This window comes from Styela clava, chromosome 9 (genome assembly GCF_964204865.1).
Source record: "Styela clava chromosome 9, kaStyClav1.hap1.2, whole genome shotgun sequence".
Lineage (NCBI taxonomy): Eukaryota > Metazoa > Chordata > Ascidiacea > Stolidobranchia > Styelidae > Styela > Styela clava.
In genome coordinates this window covers 9,894,010-9,918,829 of record NC_135258.1, presented here as the reverse complement: position 1 = coordinate 9,918,829, position 24,820 = coordinate 9,894,010, and the positions used below count along the sequence as shown (strand labels likewise).

Below are 24,820 nucleotides of genomic sequence, written 5' to 3'. Positions count from 1 at the left end.
TTATAAAATAGGTATTTATGTGATGCTGCGCACTTGTCTGTTAACTCAGATTTTATTTTAAGAATTCCGAAACCCATAAAAATGAAGATTTAGTATGACATGCACATTTGTGCAATTGTTTCGTCATAATGAATTATCATTGTTCCCGCAGGACTATTGTGACGTCACAAAGGCAAAATAACCTTTGCGAAGTATTTTCGAGTTTTTGCATCTCGGATTCTAGCTTAGCGCGTATTATTTTGAATTTATACCACAGTATAAGGAGGCGTGCACTTGTGATATTCACTGTCCGAGTCCAATACACCTTGGTTGGCTTTTATATTGGGTGCATTGCTGTTTTATTCTTTATATTTAATCTTAGTCTTATTTCGGTGGGTGTACAGAATGTGTTATAGTGATGAAATATATATTTTTAAACATAAAAATATAGTAATTGAAACTGATTAGCTATTTTGGGGATTAGACATTGTAGATACTGAATATTACATTCGTTTTTGGAATGTTTAGTTTTCAGGACTGGTGCATATAGTAAAGTTGCAAAATTGCGTATGTCCCCAAGTCATAGACACATTTCTGCCTAAGTCACAGTGTGCCATTATGACGTCACTTAACTGCGTCATACAAATTAACTTAAATCCGGCTACGATCAAATAATTGAACCATGGCAAATTGTTGACTCTCAATGGCATAACAATATCATTAGGAAGTTTTTTACGTTTTTCTCAAAACTGCTAAAAATGACTTACGCAATTCGGTTATTAGCGTGACGATATATTGTTTCTCAAGAAATCATATTCTCGAATATATGCAAACGCGAATCAATGTGTCGGGGATGGCGTGTTAAACACAATAACGTGCGACATATGGCAATTGTGCTAATAAACAAATAAAACAATCATTTTAAGTAAACAAAACTGTTCAAAAAATCTCTAGGTCACTACCATTGCTGTCATCGTCTGTTGTATGTTGTTGTTTTGTATACACAAATTAAAATAATGAATGAGTATGTATATATATAATCATGAAACGCATCGTTTTGATTTGTCCTGGTTTTGAATTTTTATCTAAATGAAAGAGTCGCAACTGTTTGTAAATAAGACAGCAATTTCTAAATACATGGGTCGCACATCGGTAACGGCAAACCTTAACTGAATACACCGACATGATCGGCGGACAGGCTTGGCAGAAAAAAGTGGTTTAGCAAATTGACTAAAAACATCCAAATTTTACTCGGACTCGGGGAGAATTTGAAAAAAAATTAAAATAATGAACATCCGGCAACTTTTTTTTTTTCAATTGTAAAAGATGTAGTAGAAGTTGCTATGTTTCCCATTCTTTAGGATAGCTTCTTAAAAACTCTATAGAAACGATAATTGTTCCTCTTGGTCATAGAAAACTCATAATAACAGAGGCGTGTATTTTGTACCGCGATAAGAGACAACACGATAAAAAAATCAAAAATAATTGGAGATTTAAAAGAGTCTTCTTCACGTTTTTGTTTTGGACTCAATTCATACGCTCTTTATTATAACCACGCAAAACAATCGGAGGAAGCTAACCCACTCACATATGCATATTTCATTTCGATGAATTACTCACTTCCTCTACCACAAATATCAGTCAGTATCATAAGTCAGTATGCTATCGATTGATGAAGGTTGCGACATAGATGATACATAATAATATTTGGCATCGGCAAAGTTGGACCGATTCCAAATAAAGTCGATATGGCAAGAAAAACTGCTTTTGTCGTTCTCTTTACCTCCCACGTTCATAACAAATATATATAATCAATGATAACGTGATGCACCTGTTATCCATCGGTTGCTTAGCTTTTGATGGACAATGGCGGAATCATGGACATACCAAGCAGAATTTCGCGTTCCCGAAGAAAAAGTACTTTCTAATATTCGCAAATGTGAAACATTGGGTTGGGGATGGTGCGTGAAAAAAAAAGGAGTGCGACACACCGCGATTATGCTATATTTGAACGATGACCTTAAATATACATACAATTGGACGCCAAAGGATGGAGTGAAGAATGCAAAGATTGTATTCACGGAAGTCGAAGGTCAACTTGTTTTCGAGGATGCATCTCAAATAAAATTTAGTAGCGAAGAATGCTTGCAGTCCGTAGCTAAAGACGGCGTTATTGATTTATTTAATAAATTAACAACATTTTTATTCAATAAATATCCTAATCATGATGATGAAGGAAAAGTCAAATGGTATGACTTATCAGGTTGCAACTGTAGAGATCACGTTGAAGATGTTCTATGCAATATTTTGCGTTCAGAAAACATTGGGCTATTGAAAAAGCATCTAAAAGATATTCGACATCAGATGGTAGGAGAACCCTTCTTATACGAGATAGCATTAGATATGGCACGTGCGGAAATTTCCGCGTATATGATTTATGGCTTTTTTCGACCAAAAAATGAAGTTCCACGTAGGGCAAAGAGAGCTGCTGGAAAAGTATTTCAGCGTCACTATACCTTGGTTTGTTATTGTCAAGGTATAAAACAATTTGATCCCAGCTTAAATACTATGGAAAAATGGATTTCCGCGATCAAACGGGCATTGAAAACACAGAAAGCAGAAATAAATGAACTGAGAAAAAAATGGGGCCCTGAAAACGAAGAAGTCAAAAAATACGTTGATTCAACAGATAAGCTTGAATGCCAATCAAAATGCTTGGACCTATTTGGTGTGAACGAGGAGAAAATTCAACGGGGTTATAATGCTGCTGACTATAACCCTCATACCAGGGGGTTGTTTTATGCGACTCGGTCCCAGATTCAACCGCGGCATGACCATGAATGGGTTAGCGAACTTCGACAGGATTTTCATACATTTTTCCAAAATCAAAAAGAAGAGGAACAGGAAAAAGAAGAGGATGATAATTAGTTCAGCAGCCATTTCACATATAATAATCCGACCTGAGATATGAACTTGACACCCAACGCAAAGTAATTGACGATACAAGAGAAGGAAATTTTTCGTAACACTAAGATGATTACCACGATTGAACATTTGATATGGACTAGGCGCTATGTTAGTCGTTGGGAGTAGCATTACTATACTAAATCTTTTTACACAGGTGTCTTTGTCAAACTGTATTTTATACAGTACATATGCCTCAATATTAAAATATGACAAAGTTTATCGCAACTATATCCTTGCTGTCGTGTGTAGAATTTGTTATATTCATTTATATACTCAGACGATTGTAATAAACAGCTTAACAAAGCATCAGAAACAACAATTATAAATGTACAAATAAGTTGAATAAATAGGTGAAAGATGTGTATATGTTTTATTGAAATGATTATCAGAATAGGAAAACACACCGATAATGGCAATAATTATGTATATGTGTAATTCAATATTATTAAAAAACTGAGTCACATACATTTTATTTGATATTTTAGCGTGCTAGTTGAACTAAGGCGATATTACATTATTGTTAAAAAGTATATAATGCTTTTAAGAATAAGATTACTTTCAAATATCATATCTAAGTCAATTGCATTCCATTTATAAAAATCTTATATATTCGCAATACACTCAATAGACATCTGATCACTAACCTTACAGGATATTTCGTTCAGTTTCTATGTCATTTGTGTGTTTACGTTGAGAATTGAGCTTTGCATGCGAGTGAAATAGGTCATAACAATTATTAAAAAATACAACACATCACAATATTATGAAACACAATTGTCATGAAGATCGGCAGAGAAGCTTGAGAGAATAAAGCGTTCCCATGCATACCAAAACGTGGTCAGCAAATTTAGGCAAAAGAGCAAAATTTCATGGAACCCGTTACTTAGAGAGAGTTTGAAAACAACAAAAGTATCGTGAATCTGAGGACATTTTTCAATCTAAATATTTGAAATCGTAAAAGGATTGTGTAATTTCGTAAATATTTCATACTTGATTTAACCAAAATATTCTAAATTCTATAATTCGGATATTTGTTTCGCTTGGTTATAGCAAACTCAAATAAACTTCAAAATAACATAGGTGTGCATTTTTCACCGCGATATGCAAAAACGCATTTGCAAAAAAGAGTGAGCATAATAAAAAAAAATATTCGGAGTGTTTATATTTCTTTTCAGATACAATTCATAGGTAATTTATCGAAACAAGCAAAACAATCGAAGAAAGCTAATCCACTCAGTTTGGCTTATTTGGTTTCGATGAATTATTTTAAGTTACTTCTTTTCACAAATATCAGAAAGAAAATATAGTGTTTTTCGAAAAATCATATTCTTGAATATATATATATGCAAATAAGGTGGGGATGGTGTGTGAGTTACGATGGCGTGCGACACAAGGCGGTTTTGCTAAACAAAAAAACAGCTATTCAAACAAAACAGTTTTAAAACGAATTTTGTGTACAAATTTCTGAGTCACTACCATTTCTGTCAACCACGGTTGTGTATATTAATTTATGCACAAATTAAGATAAGAATGAATATTCATATATACATATATATAAAGAGAAATTATAATAGATAAAAAGTATAAAATTAGTATCCAAATTGGATACACTTGAATAATAGCAGTTTAGAGTGGATCACGGATTCGACAAAGACCAAAAAGCAAATGTTGTTTATTCTTTGACGTCAATCTGTTAGAACAATGTACAAATAGCACCGAAGCTAAAAAACGAAAAAGAATAAAAAATGACGTTGAATTGTTTCACGAGGGTGACGGAAGTGAAAAATACGTTTGCTAAAATAATTTATAAGTGTGAAGAGTGTACAAACAAGCAAAAACGACTGGCTAGTTTTGGTTAATGACTCCATGTAACTCTTTTACGTTTACTAAAGTAAATCACTCTAAAATATTATGATAAATTGGTTGCATTTTTAAACATATTTTCTGTTATAAACTTAGTCAACACCATCAACCCACGATGCGTGGCTAAAAGTACATGCAAATCTGTGAGAGAATAGATGTAGAATAAATACTAATATTGGTAATTATATTAATACGATTGAATAAATAAGCAATGAAAAGCAGTACACCATGATTTTGCTGTAGGAACTCAAAGTGGATAGTTCAATATGGTCAAATGTGCTATAAGATCCCACAGTGTAGTGCATTGACGTGTGTTTCAAGTGCAAATCACAACAATACATACTTAAAGACAAATTATACATACAATGTGCAGTATAGTAAAATAAGACAAGATATCGCAAGTTTGTAGTTTGTATCACTCTTCAATACATGGAGCAATTTTGTTGTTTGGTCGGACAAGAAATGATTTTTCTGTAGAAACAATGCTCCCAAAACACGATCGGCGTCGTTCAAAAACCGTACAGTCTTAAAAAAGGCGATATTCAATTATTGTTCTAATAACGTAAGTTATAAAATAATCTGAGAGAGTTTAGTTGCATAAACTTTATGCCCTAAAGTATTTTAATTCCGCCTCAATAGAGAAGATTGAAAGCGTTTTATGCAATATATCTTACCACCACCGGCGGCAAGGACGCACGACTTTCGGGTCAAATTGAATTTTTAAAAGAATTGTCCAAATCTTACTCACCTTGATCTACCAAGGGTTCTCTTGGCACCAATTTTATTGGGATGATAGGTAGTGGTGTCACGTGATAGTGTGAAGGTTCTTGTGTTTCTTTGCTAAAATATAAATTATAACATTGCTGTTTGAAATTTATTGACTCTAATGTATTTTTTCCTAATTACATAAACAAAAGAATTAATGAATTATTCAAAATGCACAATCTCTGAATTGAGCAGTAGTACATATATATATTAATTTCCAAGAAAATTCCAGTTATAATAAAATTGTATAAAAAAGTTCATATATTTATAGCGTATTAATTATTTTTTTATACCTGACTCGTCGATGTACAATGTTTCGAAATTTTATGACAGGCATTGCTGCTTGTTTCAGGTCTTTTCTCCATTTGTTGCTCATGCAATAAATTGTCATCGGGCGCAGCAAAGTGCATAGGTTGATACTCACAATGACGTTAAAAGGTATATTTACTCCCATGTCGATAACGGAGTGTATATGAACGGGCACCCAGAATATAATCGACAATGCTAAAAATATGAAACGACTTTTAAAAGGCAACAGTGAACAGAAGTCCAGACTGCGATACCGGTAAAAATACATTTTTCGTCGAGCATCGCCATGACAAAACGATTGATTAAAATTGGGCGCGATGTCGTAATTTTTTCCAAAACAGCAAAGTTCAGAGTAAAATAAGACGATGCATGGACTTATGAGAAAATCCGAGGAAATATAAAAGCAGCGGCTGTCTAAATTATATTTAAACTTACGGTATATATTTTTTAATTGTTGAAAACGATCGAACTAATAATATAATTAGAATTATTTTGGCAATTCAGAAAAGAAATGAATTCAAAGAAGGTAACATATACATCAGGGATGAGATGTTTGGAAGGTCAGTTTTGGTAGAATATTCTAGATATATCAATGAATCAACGCCATTTGACATATTTAACCAAACCAAAGCCAAACCACAGACAAACGTTTGTGGATCTAGATTCGTATGAAGACGCTTTTAGCCGAGTTGGTGATCTCTCCTGAGATGCAAGAAATTAGTAAGATGGGCATTCGAAAAAACCTTCAAGTTTTTTTAAATTTCAGCATATTATATCTCTGATCGAAAATGAGGATGAACTTCATGTAAAATAGTATTTTACAACGTTTTCATAAAAGTTATTAATGTGAATTTGATATAAAAACAAGAAATAATCATACTCCTCGAATCCATGCAATAAAAGTTAACTAGGAACAGAATGCATCTCCTCGTTAACTGATTTTGTCAATCCATGGAAACATTCAAATTATTGAGCATTCAGATGTTAGGAGTTTATTTAAATCACCTGCTATTGTGTAAAGAATTGAAAAGGTATTTTCCGACCAAACAACAGAAGTCTTTCTGTAGAATTTGATTCTGAGTCGCTTTTTCATAGAAAGTGGTACCGGTGAGCTGGATTGACGCATCGAAACACTTCTTTTAATTTTCGTTGTGGTGAGAGTTTTAGGAACAACGGGAGAATGTATCCACCTTAAAAATAAAAAGTTGGATAGGTAAAACCTGTCAATATGTGGAATTTTAGGAATTGTTAACGTGAAATACAAGCAAGGTAAATTTGTGTCGATTCCACACGCCTGTGATTTATAAACCTCTAGATTTTGAAATAGGCATCCGTATAACTATTCCAGGCTGGCATACAAAATAAGGTGCTTATTTTAGGTGTCAAAAAATTCAAACTCCCGCCAATAATAATGTATTTAATTGCATGTGTAACTTGTTTTGAGCTCAAATTTTTCTAAATTATGCCATTTTGTTACTTTCTCAAATTAGATTAAATTTCCTATTTGATTTAGATTATGATGCAAATATTACCTCATGCATACAATTCCTATGAGAAACATAGCTGGAAGAAGTGAGAACATGAATCCTAATGAAACACGTAAAGAAAATTGTATCAACCACATCGTATCCAGGGTGATATAATTCGATCGACTCAAATAAATTGTTGCAACGTATTCAACCGTATTTGCTAAAAAAGGAACCACAAGAAAAAGACTTCGCTTTTGTCCAGCGAAACATCGATACTTTGAATTGCTTGAGGTCCTCGGTTTTGCCATTAGGTAGATCAATGTCCAAAGTTGACTGGCTCCAATGGACGGCATGATTGTACTAGTGAAGTCGTAAATAAATTCTAATATAACTCTCATGCCGCAAGCTTGGTAATCAGCAATATTTACGGTATCCTCCTGCCATGACGTGTAATTGAAATTTCTCGTCGCTTGCTTTGGTATTTTCAAGCATGAACCGGTTTTACGACAAGTCAAAGAATATGCGACGTGAAACAGGCTCACAAATATAACAAAAAAATCGGTGATAATAATGAAGCACATGAACCAATTTGCAAGTTTTTTCAATTTGTGTATCTGAACTTTCAGCGACAAGGCGTTCCACGCTATTGATGGAACAACAATGCTCATCAACAAATACAAATCGTAAGCTGACACTTCCATAGTAGACTCCACCTCGCAAATGCTTCACTGAGCCGTTTCAATAGATCTTTATTTACCATGCAAAGGTGCAAATTATGCATAATGAGGTACATACCATCTGTTACTCAAAGACGCAGAAACTCAATTCACCGTTCGTTTCTCCTGAACTGTCGAGGCAACAAATGCGATCTTGCGTTCATGGGACACGCCATTAGGCCTTACACGAATCCTATTTTCATAAATCCAGCAAATTAACAAATTCATACATGCCTAATTAGCAAGACCAGGATAATGATGAATGATGTTCAATTTTTTTCGATCTATTGATTTTTATTACCTAAACAGTGCAAGTGGTATGAATTAAGTGGCAAAACGATTCCAGGCATAAGGGTCTCTATAGTATCCTAGTATCGTCTAAAGCAGTGGTCCCCCAAACTTTTCAGAGTTGGGACTTGGGACCGACTATTTATTACCACAGCTTATGGCAACTTACTTAACTTTAATTTTCTTTTTGTTATTTTTATGACACAACACAGCAATGGCTAATCATCGCAAAAGGTTTTTTCTAGAAATGAAGACCTGGCCTGAAAATAATATAATATTTTGAATTTTCAAAATGATTTTAATTAAACCCTACCCTTAAAATAAATTTAAAATGTGTGGGAGAGGAAAGGTTCATTGGCCACCACTATTCAAGATTGTGTGATATCACAATTATGATATTTGTCACTTGATTTTTGTATATGAAATACAAATAAAAACAATGGATGTATGTTTATATATGTTTAGTAAAAAATCTTGTGATTTTCTACAATGTAATTTTATTTTTGATAAATTGACCAATCATAGTGTTATTCTTCAAAAGAAAATAAATCTAAATCCTGTCTAAATTTCGGGGAAACACGGTAAGAAGTGCTGCACAGTGTACAAAACTGCTATGCGTAAAAAAGCCACATGGCCATTCTTTGTGTAGCAAATTTTTGTTGCCTTGAGAAGATCGTTAAAAGGAAACTTTCACAGATTAGGATTTGAATTCAATTTAATCTTATTTTTTTATGAAGATTTACGTATTCGAATCGCCACCGATCCTAATAATCAGTATAATTAACCAAAGCCCTCTACATCTTTTCACGACCCACTAAGATTCCCTGGGCGACCCACATTTGGGAACCGCTGCTCTAAAGTCTAAAGTATTCTGTCGATACAAAAAATCTTTCCTACACGTTTTAAATGATTGATACTCTATTCTATGTTTTGCAGTTATTTTAGACAAAAACTTATTATTTATGAGTTAATGGTAAGGGTTTTCATATTTTGTATATTTGAAAATCTCGTAATTCTTCATGTTGTAATTTTGTTTTTGATAAATTAAAAATATAAGACACCCCCCCCTCCCCCCCAAAAAATAAACGCTAGTGTTATTTTTAGAGGACAATTGAACTAAGACCCAGTCTTATTTTCGGGGGAACACGGTGAAAATATCTGGTAATGCTAAAAACTATATAGCGATCGGCGACCGCTGAATTATCGATCTTCTGCATGAGGGATCCCCCAAAACAGAAACTCAGGTCTCGATTTTTTCGCTCTGACTCAATAGCGACACCGCGTGTCTAATCACTAATTAATTATTAAATGATTATACGACATAATTCATCCAAAATCAATAGGCTTCTGGTCCGAGATATGATGGATGCATATGCAAAATTTGGAGCAGATTCAACCTCGTTTTCGTGAGATATCGCGTAACATACGAAAGTGTCTAATTGAAAAACGAGATAGCGATCAGAGACCGCCGACTCATCGATCTTCCGCATCTTCAATTAATTAATAACTCGCTAGTTATACAACATAATTTATCCAAAATCAATAGGCTTCTGGTCCGAGATATGATGAATGCGCATACAAAATTTGGAGCAGATTCTACCTATCAACATACTTACCGATCGAGATCGATAAGTAATGAATAAAAAAACTATCGTATAAAAACTTCAAAATCTAACTGAAATCCACTCTCCACTGAAGCATTTTATCTGTAGGCGATCACTTTCTTAGATTGTCTTTGATTATGGTAAAAAATTGAATATAGCCTGCATATATGCGTGACATTTTTTATTATGGGTATTGAAAACAAAATAGATCGTGAAATTTTTCACTAGAGCGACAGGGCGATTAAATTCATGTTTTATAACCTGCATAGGCTATCTGGCAAACCTGTGTCGAATTAAAAAAATGTCAGCTGATTTTCGTCAGCTCAGCACTGTCAGCAATCAGACGAGTTAGTACCGTACTGTAGTAGACTGTAGTAAGCCACACTAACCTTGCGGTCACCCGGTTAAACACATATAACTGTGTTGTTCACTGTAACATCTGAACATGGTGATTCCAAATATAGACTAACTGTATTTGCACGGTCTTAGGTCAAAACTGAATACCTGCAGACCTGGATACCGGTACGGTACCGGTACCGGTACCGTATGGGTTTGACCGTTTGGTCAGTTCATTGTTTGTGGAAATAAATCTCTCTCTCTCAGCTGGTCATGCACTTCCTGGCTGCGGTACCGGTACCATTCGTCTCCATAGCAATATCATTACGGTATTTTTGTATTTTGCAGTTCAGCAGTTATAACCATAATGCTGTAATGAAGACTGGGACTATTCACTGATTAGAATCTCTATCGTTTTTGGATAACTTGAAAAATGGCCGAAGGAGTTGATTCAACGATGCAAGAAGAGGTTGCAGATGATGAGAGAGAGGAAAATGTAAGAAATTTCAATTCTCCATATACAGAAGAAGATTTTAATAATGCGATAGAGTTGAATGACGAATGGCAAGACGATGATTTATTATGTTCAAGTGGCGGAGCTAATATGAAAAATGATGGTCTTAAATTTGGTATTCCCGCTAAACCTGATTCACTACAATTTGGTGATAAATCATTGACGAAAAAGAAAATCAGTGTTCAATTATCTCCTGATCAGGATTTATCTCAGACTTTTGATTCTGAAGAGTTGTCCATCGATGGATTACCAACTCCTGATGAACTTACAACGCCCGATGATATGGAGTCTTCACCCTCTGATTCCCCAAGACGACTTGTTGGAGTTGACTTAGAATGGGATAATGACACACCTATATTTTCAGACAATTCTATTTCTAATAAATTAGCTGTATCAGAACAAATGGGAGCTGTTGATGCTGAAGTATATCGCACTGTGATTATAGGCGACGAAGAATTTAAAATGGATCTTACTGCTATCATTCCTTATAAACAAGTGTTGTCTCACGGAGGGTATTATGGTGAAGGCCTCAATGCTATTGTGGTATTTTCAGCTTGTTATTTACCAGATTGCAATCAAACTGACTATGACTATATCATGGACAATTTATTTTTATATGTAGTGAGTACCCTTGACTTGCTTGTAGCGGAGGAATACATGATCGTTTTCTTTAATAGCGGTTGTAAACGAAGAAATGTACCGAGGTTTGCTTGGCTTAAACGTTGCTACAAAATGATCCATCGGCGATTGCGTAAAAGTTTAAAACAATTGCTTTTAGTTCATCCTTCATGGTATATGCGTGCTCTTATTACATTTTTTAGACCTTTCATTAGCACAAAATTTAGTCGCAAGTTGAAATTGGTCAGTTCTTTGAAAGAGCTGTCAAACATTGTTTCTCTCTCTGGTTTGAGTATCCCTGATGCCGTTAATGCTCACGATGCAAAACGTTACTCATCCACGAGACGAGTAGAGGTAAAAAAGAATTCTTCAGAAAATGCACAGAGTAGTATATCCAGTCAAGGTGTTTCTAACAAGATTGGTGAGACTGAAGTTTCCCCTTAGTTAATTTCAATGTTTGTCCTGGTTTATCACCTGTTATATATGACAGAAGTTGTATTTGACCTGGCTATAAATGGAAATGGCAATTTTCATGCAAAAACAATCCCATAGCCAAATAGCTGTTGCAAAATTCATTTGGCCCATACTTCTATTTTATTCACTAAATAGTATATTTATAGGTTGATTAATCTATCCACCATCTGTAACCAGAAGCACCCACCACAAGAATTTATATTCATAGCCCTGGGTGCTTCCTTAATTAACAAAAAAGGTGATTATATCTCAGAAAATGATGTCTTATAATATATACAAATTTATTCTCAGAATATTTTTGATTTGTGTCTGTCACTCTTGCACAATAATTGATTTTCATTCCTAAGCATACACAATATATCACAGATCACTTCTTGATATCAAGGGTTTATTGATCCAGTATATATATATATATACTATCAGGTGCTTTTAATATAATCAATAAATGCATTAGAATCATGTTTGAAAATGTTGATACTAGTTAGAGAAATGTGTTTCGTAATCGTAAACTGTTTAAAAAACCTTGTGGTTGACCTGCAGAATAGAAGGTGAAGTAAAACTGTAATCTCTAATGCTAACGATATATATTTTATCGAAATGTTTACAAAGAAATATTTCCTCACCTTGTAACCAATCCTTGCCGTTCTGAATAATTTGTTTATTTGTGTCTGAAGTTTTTTTTATTGTTTTATGAGGATTTTTAGCGTTTTCTTCAAATGTACACTTTTACATATACGGCAATGAGATTATTATACGCTGTGCTAGTTTTAAATGTAAATTTATGGGTAATCTAACAATAAGTTCAAAATATGTTTTTTTAACCCTCAAATCTACACAGTTTTGCAATCTGAATGTAACTCAGACATAATGTATAAAACTACCAATTAAAAAAAATTTCTCAGATTGAACAGGTTTATATTTGCTGGTTATTTACATTTGCTGATTATTTAATATTTGCTCCAGCTGTGGTCATTTTCTTTCTTTTGCAATTTTAAATACTTAATTATGTTGCATTAGCTTGTTATTAATATCACAAGACGTACTCAAATTATTGTTTTGATTTTTTTTGTTGTTGCAAGTGTCTGAACTTGTTTTTAATATTTCAAAAAATGTCATATACTGCCTAATACAATATACCCAGCACAAATATAAGATTCATCAATTAAATACTTTGCCTATATTTCAAACGGCTCTTTTTATATATTGACACTCAGCTTTTAATCTTATTAATATATTTTAGACGCATTAGAGATTTTATTGCTTGTAGTGTTTCTTTTATTTGAACTTTGTCTGTAGCAAAGTTATGATACATAGCTGTTCTGTATAATATGATTTTCAACTTTGTAACCGCTCAGTCACATAACCATATTTGATAGGCTTATGATGAATAAATATGTCATGACTTGTCAATACATAATGTTTTGTCATTAAAGATGTAGGCAAACCAAGCCATTAACATTAGTCAAAATCTAATATTAACAATACCCAGTTTGCTAAAATGTAAAATAACATTTGCATTTATTCACCAACTTACTGGTTGTAGTTAAATATTACTGCTATAAATCATTGATGTTTGTGATTTAGCGTTGGTCATAAAATTCATGTCCCCGCCCTTAGTTTAAGATGTGATTCAGTAGCAAATGTGACAGTTCCCAGTCACGTATTTCGATATTAAATATAACAAAGGCAGCATTCTAAATTACTCCTTTGTTGGCATGGCTCTTATTATTCACTATTGTGTTTCAACAAAAGAACTATATTTGATGAAACATAAATCCACTTGATATATTCAGCTTTAAATTGTTTGATTTTCTTCATTAGTTGCAATGACTATGAGCACTGTTTATAGAACAATTATCATTTACTCGTTATAGTCTAGTCTTTCTTCGTATTATCATAAATATATTACATTCGCATAAATACATTGTTGTGAATTGTTCAGGATTTCAAAGCAACAAGCTGATTGTTTAAGGATGGCTTCATATCGAACCACATTTGCTATTGTTAAAATCCCTAAGAACCACCTGTCAGAAAATAGAATAATCTTAACCCGAAACCAATGGGGTCGAGGCTTATTATATTTGTATGTTAATCTACAATCGATCTCTACTATTATTACTTATCGATTTTGATAAGGTATTTGTCTGTTAGATGCACACAATATCTCACGAAATCGAGGTTGAATCTGCTCCAAATTTTGCATGTGCATTCATCATATTTTGGATGAATTATATCATATAATTAGCGAGTTATCAAATAATCAGTGATGGGACACGCGGTGTCACTATAGAGTCATGAATCGAAACCGCAGTTTCGATCGTTAAGTCTTCGGTCTCCGACCGATATTCTCGTTTATTACCTTCGTAAGAATCCTGTAAATACTGAAACCTGACATCAGGGTTAAGCTGCAAAAATCCCTATTGGGATATTTTTTATGACAATTGCATATGTAAGAAAAGTTTATGGGAAGGCTTGACTGGCGATAAAGCAGCCATTGAGTGTTGCCACAGCAAGGAGCCAAACAATCTTCTCACACACTTCTTCCAATTCTAACAAAGCAAGGTCACGCGCACATATATTCAATTCTGAGCAAAAGGCTGATTATAGAAATGGCAAAAGCTACCAAGACTGCTTAGCATATAGGTGCAACAAAGACTTAATGGGTAATAGATATTAGACATACAGCTAAGCAACTCTCTCAGGCCTTTTTCCTGCCTTGACTATTAGTTTCACACCACACCCAACAGGCATATGAACCAAAGTTTCAGGCTTTCAGCACTTGACAGAACAATTCTGTCATTTATTGAAAAATAACTACAGGCTTTGAGCGATAATTTTTGCGATTGGGGCACCTTGCGAAATCCAATATTTGTGATTATCATTTTAACGAAAGATACAGAAATGGCACATTCATCATTTTGCTGCAGATTTCATTCAAGATTTCATATTTATGCCAGGAAATAGAAATTAAGATTGCTTGCCGAAGCTAAATAGCCAGTCATCTGAATTGGCTTTCACTATATCAGGAAGAAACTCCATAATTCGACAGAATCGAGTGTTTGAAGATCATAAAAGTAAAGAATACAAAATACCAAGCTCAATTAATTATTGATCAAAATAAGTGAAACCAGCAATGTCCAGCAATTGGAAATCCACGATGGCTCTCTTCTTGACTGATTACAAACATGATGAAAACACTTTTCAAGTTGTTTTCATTATTCTTCTTCTGACAAAGATGCACGGAATGGCAGTTGTTGATGTGATTCCATCCAGAAGTTAAGTCCGTCTTTAGGAAATTCACCTCTGAAATTGAGCTCGATTGTCCATTCTACGATTGTCTTCTTCCCCATCTTAGTTTGTTCCTTTTCCATGCTTATTACAGTTTCGACACCCTCCAGCTGAATTATATATCAATATAACATTGTTCACTCGACAATTATTTTTGTAATCCATACAAATTCACAATATTATATTATACACATAGTTAACTATAACATTGATATATCCTTTCATCTTAGAATATAGATACTGGCCATCAATAGCTCTTTCTATACCATTTCTTACACCATACCAGTAATAATTTTGTTCGAGCCTTACTGGTAGCTGTAGGGTAAAACATTGGAAACCACAACTGCAAAATATCGATGTAAAGAGTTAGTTCTCATTCAGAGATCTTTCAGATCTGGGGGCACAAATATTTTGAACTTATGTTAGACTGGGTAACCCCAAAAGAGCTAAAAAAAATGATTTTGAGAACAAAATTTTTGCTTACAGCGATAGCCCGTGGACTATAATTCGCAGATGCCTGCTGTGCAAAACTATAGTTTTACTTATGTCAAGATGAACAAAAACCTTTTTTTATCATATCTTCATTCACAAATTAACCCAGATATTGGAATCGAAGAAACTCTTGGTATTGAAAATCCTAATCAAGTTTGAAGATTAAAGGAATCATACTCATAAATACCTGAAGAAGTTCTCGTTCTAGTTCTCTCTTTGTAATCCACTGTGATTTGCAATTTGACACTTCTATGTCAGACTCATGCAAAGTCAGTTTCAGCGCCTTCGATAGCTCTGCATAAACGAAAAAATGTGCATCAACAACACGACGACAAATATGCATCAGCAAACAGGATAATATAAATACCGTAGCTGAATCTACACTTAAATAATAGAACACTTCAATGTCAATAAATTTATTTAACGAAAGACGAACATTCAAGAACAGATCAAATAAAAGATATGATTTTCGTATCTATCTTGAGGGAGAAGTGATAAGATAGCTTGATGATATGATGAAACACGGTCTCTCTTCCAGTTACCAGCACTTGTTGAGTTAGTTAGTAAGACGCGATGGCGAGTGTGTTCTTAATGATAGCACTATGTGCCAACCGATCAAACCAAAGCTTGTAAGTAGACTTTATTAGCGTAAACTTGGTTAAACGAACGTTGTCTGCCTTTTCCCCCTCAATTTTTCAAATTTTAAGTCATCTGCAAACAAAAATTTTATAAGATTCTCAATCGTAAATGAGAGCCTTCAATGGACACATCAACTCATAAATTTTTTCTATTTTCTTCTAAAAAACCAACTACTTCTAAATCTGATTTTTGCGCAAGCTCTCAATCCTCCTAATGAAAAACAGACCCGTACTGATCCTCTTATGCTAAAGTAATAAAAAAATGAGAAATACCAACATCCATGATATATTGTCGCCAAACAAAAAACCAGCTGACCAACCAACCACCATTGAAAACTTGAAGACCTGGACCTTTCACTCAAACAGTACAATTATAGGAACAACAAGAAAAGCCAGGATAAAAGTCTGATTAATAACTCTAAATGATTTACACTTCATAAAATCTCGAATTTCTTATAATAACAGCTAGAAAGTTTTGAGTTAAGAGATTCTGATTCATCTTAAATATTAATCTTCAAGTCAACCTAATTTATCCAAAGCTTCAGTAAAACCGCTCAATATGAATATACCGTAATTAATTGCCTTTTGTATCAAACTGATATTTATTTTCGCTGGATAAAAACTGCACTGGATTGGAAGATAAAGATGTTTTGCAGAGACAACAATAAAATCATGGATGTAGGTATTTCTTACCACAATACTATCTTACTGATTTCTGACGATTATACTGCAAGATTATATGAAACTGTCCTCGAAAATCTACACTTTCTCTGATAATTTTACAATTGTCTACCCACCACCTTCGATACCACTATTGTCTTGTGTCTGTGGAATATTTGCTGACGTCTCTTCCCCAGCCTGCTGTTCTTCCACCTCTGTTTTGACTGGTGTGTCATCTTTTGAAGTCTGTTCTTGATGTTTCGTTTCCTCTTCCTCCTGCTGACTCTCAACAGTCGCAGCCTCAGCTGCTTCTGCCAGGAGCGCCTGTTATCAGAAATAATTTTCAAGTAATGCTACAAATATGAATTTTTAAGAAGACACGACTCACCAAATAACTACATTGCTGCATCGAGAGAAAGCAGTCACTGATAGGCTGCCTCTTTTTCCGAAAACCTAACTATTTATCTTAACTAAGAAATAAATTTAAATTAGAACATAAAAAAACTACCAAAAACTTATTTTTTCAAACCTTTTCGAGGCGTTTTAACAACAATGGTTTTAGACCATGCAATGGTAGATCCCGCTTCTTCAAATTTTCCTTTAACTGTTGTACTCTCATCTTTCTGAAGTTGTACAAAGTTGCTTCTAAGAAGTCTAATAAAAATCGAAAATTTTTACATGAGTGCCACAAACAAAGTCTCAAAGAGACAATTAATTTTCTAGAAACATGCCTAAAAATCATTCATCAAAAAAGTAATGAACGCAATTGCTATAACTTGAAATTATGAAAGCTTCACAACCAACTCCATATCCCTGGTCTAGGATTAGAGTTAATCAAAAGAACGCAAAGAAATCTGTAAAACAATCTAGCTAGAAGTTAAATAATTCAAGATTTATAATATATTCGAACGAATGAAAAAACCTGGAAGATAATTTCCAGGCGCTATCCTGTATAATTAATAAAGCGTAATATATTGATTACAAATGGTTGAAAATTGAATTATTTAACAGCAAAATAATTTGAATTTCAATCAAATTCATTATGAACAAACCATCAGTGCTTGGCGTTCTATCAGTATCAGATGCAGATGTTTCAGATATATATCCAGAGCTCTTTTTTTCCTAAATGATATATAAAAAAGAGTAAATATTATACATTGTCCAAACGAAAAAAGTTTATCATGCTGTTTAGTTATAATGCTGCAGACTATTAAACGAGAATATCGGTCAGAGACCGAAGGATCGAAAGTTAGGGGATCCCCCAAAACAGTGCTCTTACTCCATAGTGACACCTCGTGTCCCATCACTAATTAATTAATAACTCGCTAATTATACGACATATAGGGATGGGCAATGTAGAATAATTTACTATTCTAGAACAGTTAAATCGAATCTAGAATACCGAATCCTATTCTATTTTCATACTTATTCAAATAGTGGGAATTTTCCTGATTTCTGGATTTAGACGTCAAAAAATTATAAAAGAATTACTATAAATGTATTATTTATTTGGAATATTCTAGAATAGTTAAATCGAATCTAGAATACCGAATCCTATTCTATTTTCATACTTATTCAAATAGTGGGAATTTTCCTGATTTCTGGATTTAGACGTCAAAAAATTATAAAAGAATTACTATAAATGTATTATTTATTTGGAAATGTCCTCGACATTGGATTTGATTTGATACTAAACAGGCATTTCCCAGGACAATGAAATCTAAGAATATTACAATATTTTTGCTTTCAATTGTTCCAAATGTATGTAATCTCTAAATACTGATATGCTAAATTAAGACACGCTTCAAACACTTTAATAGTAAGCGGGTAAATACAAAAATAGATATGAAACGGCATTAAATCATTATTAATGTTAGAGTGCCGAGTGTGCTAAAACACTCCCGCTGAGAATTAATTACGGTAGATACAGGACCAGCGTGTGGCCGCTGCAACCTATGCGACCAGTGTAAAATATTAAATTTAACCACCATCAATTAAAATCAACTTTTTATTCTGTGCGATCAAGACGTGCAAAACAAGGCTCCCTATTATCTAAAGATGAATTCATTTAGTATTATTATTGTTACATATCATTATCTACCCAGATTTGGCCCTACTCAAACTCAATACGTAACTATTTTCGCCAGATGTGGCATCTTTTTTTAAATTTATCGGCGAATAAAATTACTACAGACACTCGATCAAACGTGCGTCTATCTTGAACGGTAGAAACGGACCGGAAAATATGTAATCTTTTGATAGTGAAATTTAAATGCGACAGATCGTCGTGTTTTTCGATATAACTTTGTATTTCGGAAACTGGTGTAATAAAAGTAATAAAGTTATTCCTAAATAATATTGGATTTAAATTAATCGCAAGTAATGTCATAACATTCCACGCCTGGCTTTTGGTTTACATGCATCATTTTCTGGGGAAAACTCGCCGGTCGCGGAAAATCATTTACAGTAATGTAAAATGAAGCGAGGCACGCCTGTAAACAATTGAAGATTGTTGCAATCACATTATCGGAATATCGCCAGTAAGTCGGCACAAATAAATATTATTATTAGACCCTTTCTAGATAGCAAAGCAGGAAAACGCAAAAAATGGTGCAATACCGAGTCTTCGTCGTAAGGTGTACTTCACGACTTCTTGTCCAGAATACGCCGATTGAGATTACAGTGTTTGAAGTTTATCGATTTTACGGGTTCTTTGCGATTGGGCAAGTTTAATTAAACGAGAGAAATTTCCACGCGAGAAAGAACGCTCCTTCAATTGATAAATTGGAAACCCGAAATACAAAAATTGACGCACGGCGAAAATGCCAAAATGGTGCAATAACGAGTCTTCGCCTCGAGATGTACTTCGCCGACTTCCTGTCCAGAATGCGCCGATTAAGATTACAGTGTTTGAAGTTTACCAACTTTACGGGTTCTTTCCGAGCAGACGCAAGTCTATTTAAACGAGAGAGATTTCCACGCGAGAAAAACGCTCGTCTTCAATTGATATTTGAAAACTGAAATGCAAAAATCGACGCATGGCGCCGGAGAGGCGGAAACCGAATCCTGTTATCGGATCCTGTTGGATTCGAATACTTTGGGATTCGAATCCTCCGGATTCGGTATTCTATATTGCCCATCCCTAACGACATAATTCATCCAAAATCAATAGACTTCTGGTACGACATATGATGAATGCACATGCAAAATCGGGAGCAGATTCAATCTCGCTTTCGTGAGATACTGCGTGCATCTAACAGACAGACAGACAAATACCTATCAACATACTTACCGATTAAAATCGATAAGTAATAACACTAAACAATCAGTCTAAGAATATGCAATATAGACATGTTGGTAAAGAATTGATAATAAATCTTTAAATTTTAGTAGACTATATGATATCTACATGGAAGAATCAAATGCAAAATGCTCAAAATACTAATTCCTTATATGTAAAATATTTTAAATTATTTCTAAAAGAATAAAAAGTATCACTGGAACACTTCAATAAACGTTCTGTATATTACGTATGTGTAAAATATTACCTCTTTAAGTGGTGTCACAAGCATACTACTCTCGTCTGTTGGTTGAGAAGGATCGTATTTATTAACATCATTCTGTTCATTATCACTTTCTTCGGTCAGTTCTTCTTTTATTAACAGAGCTGAAAAAAGAAGCCTAAACTATCAGGAATTTTTTTTACGCAATTATAGACGCGCACACCCGAATCAAAGCGAAACAAGATATTACACAATAACAATAACATATAAATACACACCTCCTGCCCAATCCTCTTGACTATCATCTTTATTAGTTTCTTCAATTGGTGATTCCATCTTAGGTACTTTAGCAGGTGGTGATTCATCAGGCTCATCCTTTTTTGAAACTTCATCAATTTTTGTATCAGTAGGAGGTACGGGAGGAACTGGTGCCGGCTCACTGGCAGGTGTTTCAACTGGAGCTGCACGTTTCTGAGCTGCTGTCTCTTCTTTTTTTGTAACCACCCATTTCTAAAATGGAATTCGGAAAATAAAAATATTTTTAAAGTGATAAGAATAGCTGAAATGCTTCATTTATTTTGAACAGGCTATTAAGATCTTGCGGCAGAATTTCAAATTTGTTCTAGAAAAAGGGATAGTGAACCACTGTCTTTTCTCTACTTACAAGCATGTATTAGTATAAAGATAAATGGCGTTCCAAACTAAAAGATGTTCCTGGAAAGCAGCTGATTAGAACAAATAGATAATTGTGAAGTTTGAGCTATTGATGTGAACGAGAGAATACAAAAATGTTGTAAATTTCTCCCACATAAAGCATTTTACTTTTAAACATGTATTATTGTAATGACTGATGATGTCTTATCTTAAAGTTAAGCTAGTGTAATATAAAATTTGATTTATGATTTATTTTTAAAATCTTAACCAAAAAATTTCAAAATATGTGCTATGGAAACATGCTTTTCAAGTAATTAGTTTTACATTCTTTTTAGTAAATAACCTGACACATTCGTTGTTAGGTGCAATAACTGAGGGGCTTACTAACCAACTAGTAACACAAACTCAATGAATTTGTAAAAATGCTTCTGAAAAAAATATCGAAGTGAAGGTCATGGAAATAATAAATAGTAATAATTAATATGTATTCATTGAGATGATCCCATTCTACATAAAATTTACCGAAAACTTTTCATAATGAGTCTTTGACTTGCAGTGTGTAATCTTGGCTGAAGATTCCGAATTGTAAAATTTGTGACAGATCTTGCAAAAGAATCCAGAAACAGCAATGACATACTTTTGACCTGTTTATAATGGTATTAGTTTGTATAGGCGATACGGTTAAGTAGCATGGCCTAATTACCTGGATGGAGTCATAGAAATGGGGTTTGAACATGGAATCCTTAGTCTGCAACACTAATATAGTCAAATACAACACACAAAAATCATTACCGGTAAGCATAACCTATACCAAAATTTATCATTAGACTATTCCACAACAACTAGAAATAACAGCAAACCAAAACTCCAAATGCAATGGGATCGTATTTAAAAAGTAAATTTTGATAATTCATGATATTTTTAAAATTGAAATCGGCATTGAAGATAAATACATATTATATTAGGTTATTATTTAATTTACCTAAAGGCACTTCAGCATCATATTCCGGTAAATCATAATTTTCTAAAGTTTCTTCTTCTGCTGACCCTTCATCCATCTATGTGAAAGTTTGTCAAATAAAATATGAATATATGTCCATATTCATGACTTATCGATATGATAATAAGGCCTTAATATATTATATCATGTTTAATTACGTTATTTTTCGTAGGTTCATAGGCATTTCAGTTTGGACATTGGACCTTGTGAACACCTAAACTTGTGAATTTTTGTACTTCTTGTGATTGCTAGTAATTTACGGATCTTCAGTGTACAGAAGCCTGCCTTATGAAAGTTCAAACGCCAGGACGAACAACACCAATTTGCATAGCAAATTCTGACATTTTAAAAAGCGATCGCTTGCACAAAAACAACATAAAAATACCTTCATTCCTTCTGCAGATTTTCCACTGTCACTAGCTGCCGGCTGAGCAATAGGTTGTGTAGCTGTAAAAATAATGGATGTATGTACCGGGTACATATATATCACTTCTAGAGAACAACTATATCAAATAAGAAGCCCAAAATAAATAAACACAAAAATATTGTGTTACATTTTCACAACATAGCATAACATTATTTTTTATAAAAGCAGTATTTGAAAAGCAGATCGTGAAATGAGCGAAGAAGACTATACAATGGTACAAAATGGCAAATGAAACACACATCTAGTATGCGTGAAAATTGAAGCTATTACTAAGTCTATAAAATATTTATTCATCTATTTACCTGGAGCACCATTGGGTCGAAATGGAGGTCTGTCTGCGGGTTGTGCAGGCCATCTTCCACCTGAATGCAAATACCGGTAATTCATTTGAAGAATATTCAATATTATATTTTTAAAATATAGGATATGTGAACTCACGGTCTTGTATATGATGACCTGGTGGAGGATATCTCTCTCTTCTGGGTTCCCAGTGCGGGGGTGCGGGTCCCCATCTCGGTGGTGATCGTCGTGGAGCTGGGTGGCCTCTGTATCGATCCCAGTCATGGGGTGGTGGACCCGGACCCCATCGATGGGGACTATGAGCTCGAGGAGGGCTTCTACCACGTGGAGGGCCATATCTTGGAGGACTTCTCCTACCCCATGAGGGTGGTGGACTCCTACTTCTCCTGCCCCACTCAGGGGGTCGATAAGACCTCGGTGGAGATCTTCGACCCCATTCTGGAGGTGGAGCTTTTACTGGACTTCGTTCTTTCCTAGGACTTATCGGCCTGTGCTGAGGTCTCGGAGGACTTCGTTTTGGACTAGAGCGAGGTGGAGATTTTCTATTATGTTTTTCCCATTCCTGGAATCGTCGCCATTCTGCCTCTCTGTCATAACCTGCGAAATATTTGAGTAGGATAGGATTTACATATTTATCCTGGGGGAGATAAGACGGCTTAATCATATGGCGAACCACTGCGAACCCACACAAAATAATCAGGGGTGTGGTGGCGGCCGTACTCCTAATGCTTAGCACGATGCGCCACGCAATCTAAAACGAAGCATTGGTAGTGGGCTGTATCATATTATCAGACTCGTGAGATTCGAAGAAATTTTGACTCGACACTTTAGTCCTGGAATTTCGAACCAATAGTTCAAAATTTTGACCCAGACTTTAGAGATGGCGAACATAATACTCAATACATAACAAAATACATAAAAATTACAAACCAGGTGATCTCCTCTCTCTCTCAGGACTTCGTGCGTGCTTATTCGGCATAGGTGGAGGTCCAACAGCTGATCCTAATATAAATATACATTAAATTTTTACATAGTAATATTTATATATTAAATTAGGAGACGTTCAACAAATATATGTATTACCTTGTGGTGGATATTTGTGCCATTGTGGTGGTGGCGATCGACTCATTGCAGATTTATTCTTGCTGTCTTTTGTGTTCTCAATATCAATAAATAACTTCACGGATGTTTGATATGATATGTCTCGCCTGTATTTATCAACGATTTTGTGAAACGCAGTTTCATAAAAACACTTTGCTGAAATAATATTGTTGCATTGCATTAGAAGACTGTTCCTCTATACTTCTTGACTTCCTTTTTTCTGTTTCAACTTACATCAGTAGGCACCTCTGTTGGTCTATCAGTCTGTCTGGCATTGGCTCATTCAGTTATTTACGTTCACTATTCAGGTATTACCTGACTGCTGGATTACTGTATTATTAATGTACAGACTGACAGATGCATGACAGTCTGTCTGTTTGTGACATGTAGAGAAGTCACTTTGCTGCTTTGCCTTTCTCAGTTTTTGAATTCTGAAATTACTAAAACAATGAGATTCTGAGCTCTGAAGCTAAGAAACCTTTCGTATTTAGACAGTCAGTTACAAATCTATGTCAGCAAACACAGACCTGCAGACTGCTGGACTGACAGATGACAAGATACAGTAATACTTTACGATACATTCCTGCCTTTACATTATAGACAAATACCGTAAACCATGAAACCAGCAAACGCGAAAAATAAAATCAATACAGCACCGATCTGGAGATCTGCCTTATCGCAGTAGCCTAGGTATTGGACTATTACATATTAAAACTAGACTAAAAATTAGTACATTTCAGAGTTCTACTGGATTACTAGCTACCGTACTGATGTACTGGCCAACGGGTCTCATGTACTTTCTTACCTGAATAACTTCTAGTGGGCGTGGCGTAACAATTTTTGGATATATGACTC

General features: G+C 34.4%; 3 protein-coding genes across 4 annotated transcripts; 1 reads left to right on the top strand and 2 right to left on the bottom strand.

Moving 5' to 3' along the window:
• Positions 1-4,465: 4,465 nt before the first annotated feature.
• Positions 4,466-8,112, bottom strand: LOC120339749 (uncharacterized). Its single transcript, XM_039407941.2, has 5 exons — positions 7,416-8,112; positions 6,889-7,073; positions 5,868-6,078; positions 5,558-5,649; positions 4,466-5,334 (listed from the first exon to the last, which is right to left on the bottom strand). The coding sequence occupies exons 1-5, from the start codon at positions 8,051-8,053 to the stop codon at positions 5,225-5,227; spliced, it is 1,236 nt and encodes a 411-aa protein (XP_039263875.2). The 5' UTR covers positions 8,054-8,112; the 3' UTR covers positions 4,466-5,224.
• A 2,512-nt stretch (positions 8,113-10,624) lies between these two features.
• LOC120339752 (protein prune homolog 2-like) lies at positions 10,625-13,822 on the top strand. The gene has a single exon (XM_039407944.2). The coding sequence runs from the start codon at positions 10,730-10,732 to the stop codon at positions 11,870-11,872; it is 1,143 nt and encodes a 380-aa protein (XP_039263878.2). The 5' UTR covers positions 10,625-10,729; the 3' UTR covers positions 11,873-13,822.
• An 842-nt stretch (positions 13,823-14,664) lies between these two features.
• LOC120339587 (uncharacterized) lies at positions 14,665-24,521 on the bottom strand. Of its 2 annotated transcripts, XM_078116015.1 has the most exons (15): positions 24,200-24,520; positions 23,948-24,121; positions 23,795-23,866; positions 23,003-23,461; positions 22,867-22,926; positions 22,523-22,584; positions 22,120-22,195; positions 21,660-21,781; positions 20,762-20,993; positions 20,529-20,647; positions 18,033-18,102; positions 17,510-17,634; positions 17,118-17,304; positions 15,870-15,976; positions 14,665-15,300 (listed from the first exon to the last, which is right to left on the bottom strand). In XM_078116015.1, the coding sequence occupies exons 2-15, from the start codon at positions 23,991-23,993 to the stop codon at positions 15,118-15,120; spliced, it is 1,920 nt and encodes a 639-aa protein (XP_077972141.1). In that variant the 5' UTR covers positions 23,994-24,121; positions 24,200-24,520; the 3' UTR covers positions 14,665-15,117. The 2 variants fall into 2 exon arrangements, with proteins under 2 accessions (XP_077972141.1, XP_039263681.2); XM_039407747.2 differs by having other exon boundaries at positions 23,948-24,521.
• Between the last annotated feature and the right edge of the window lie 299 nt (positions 24,522-24,820).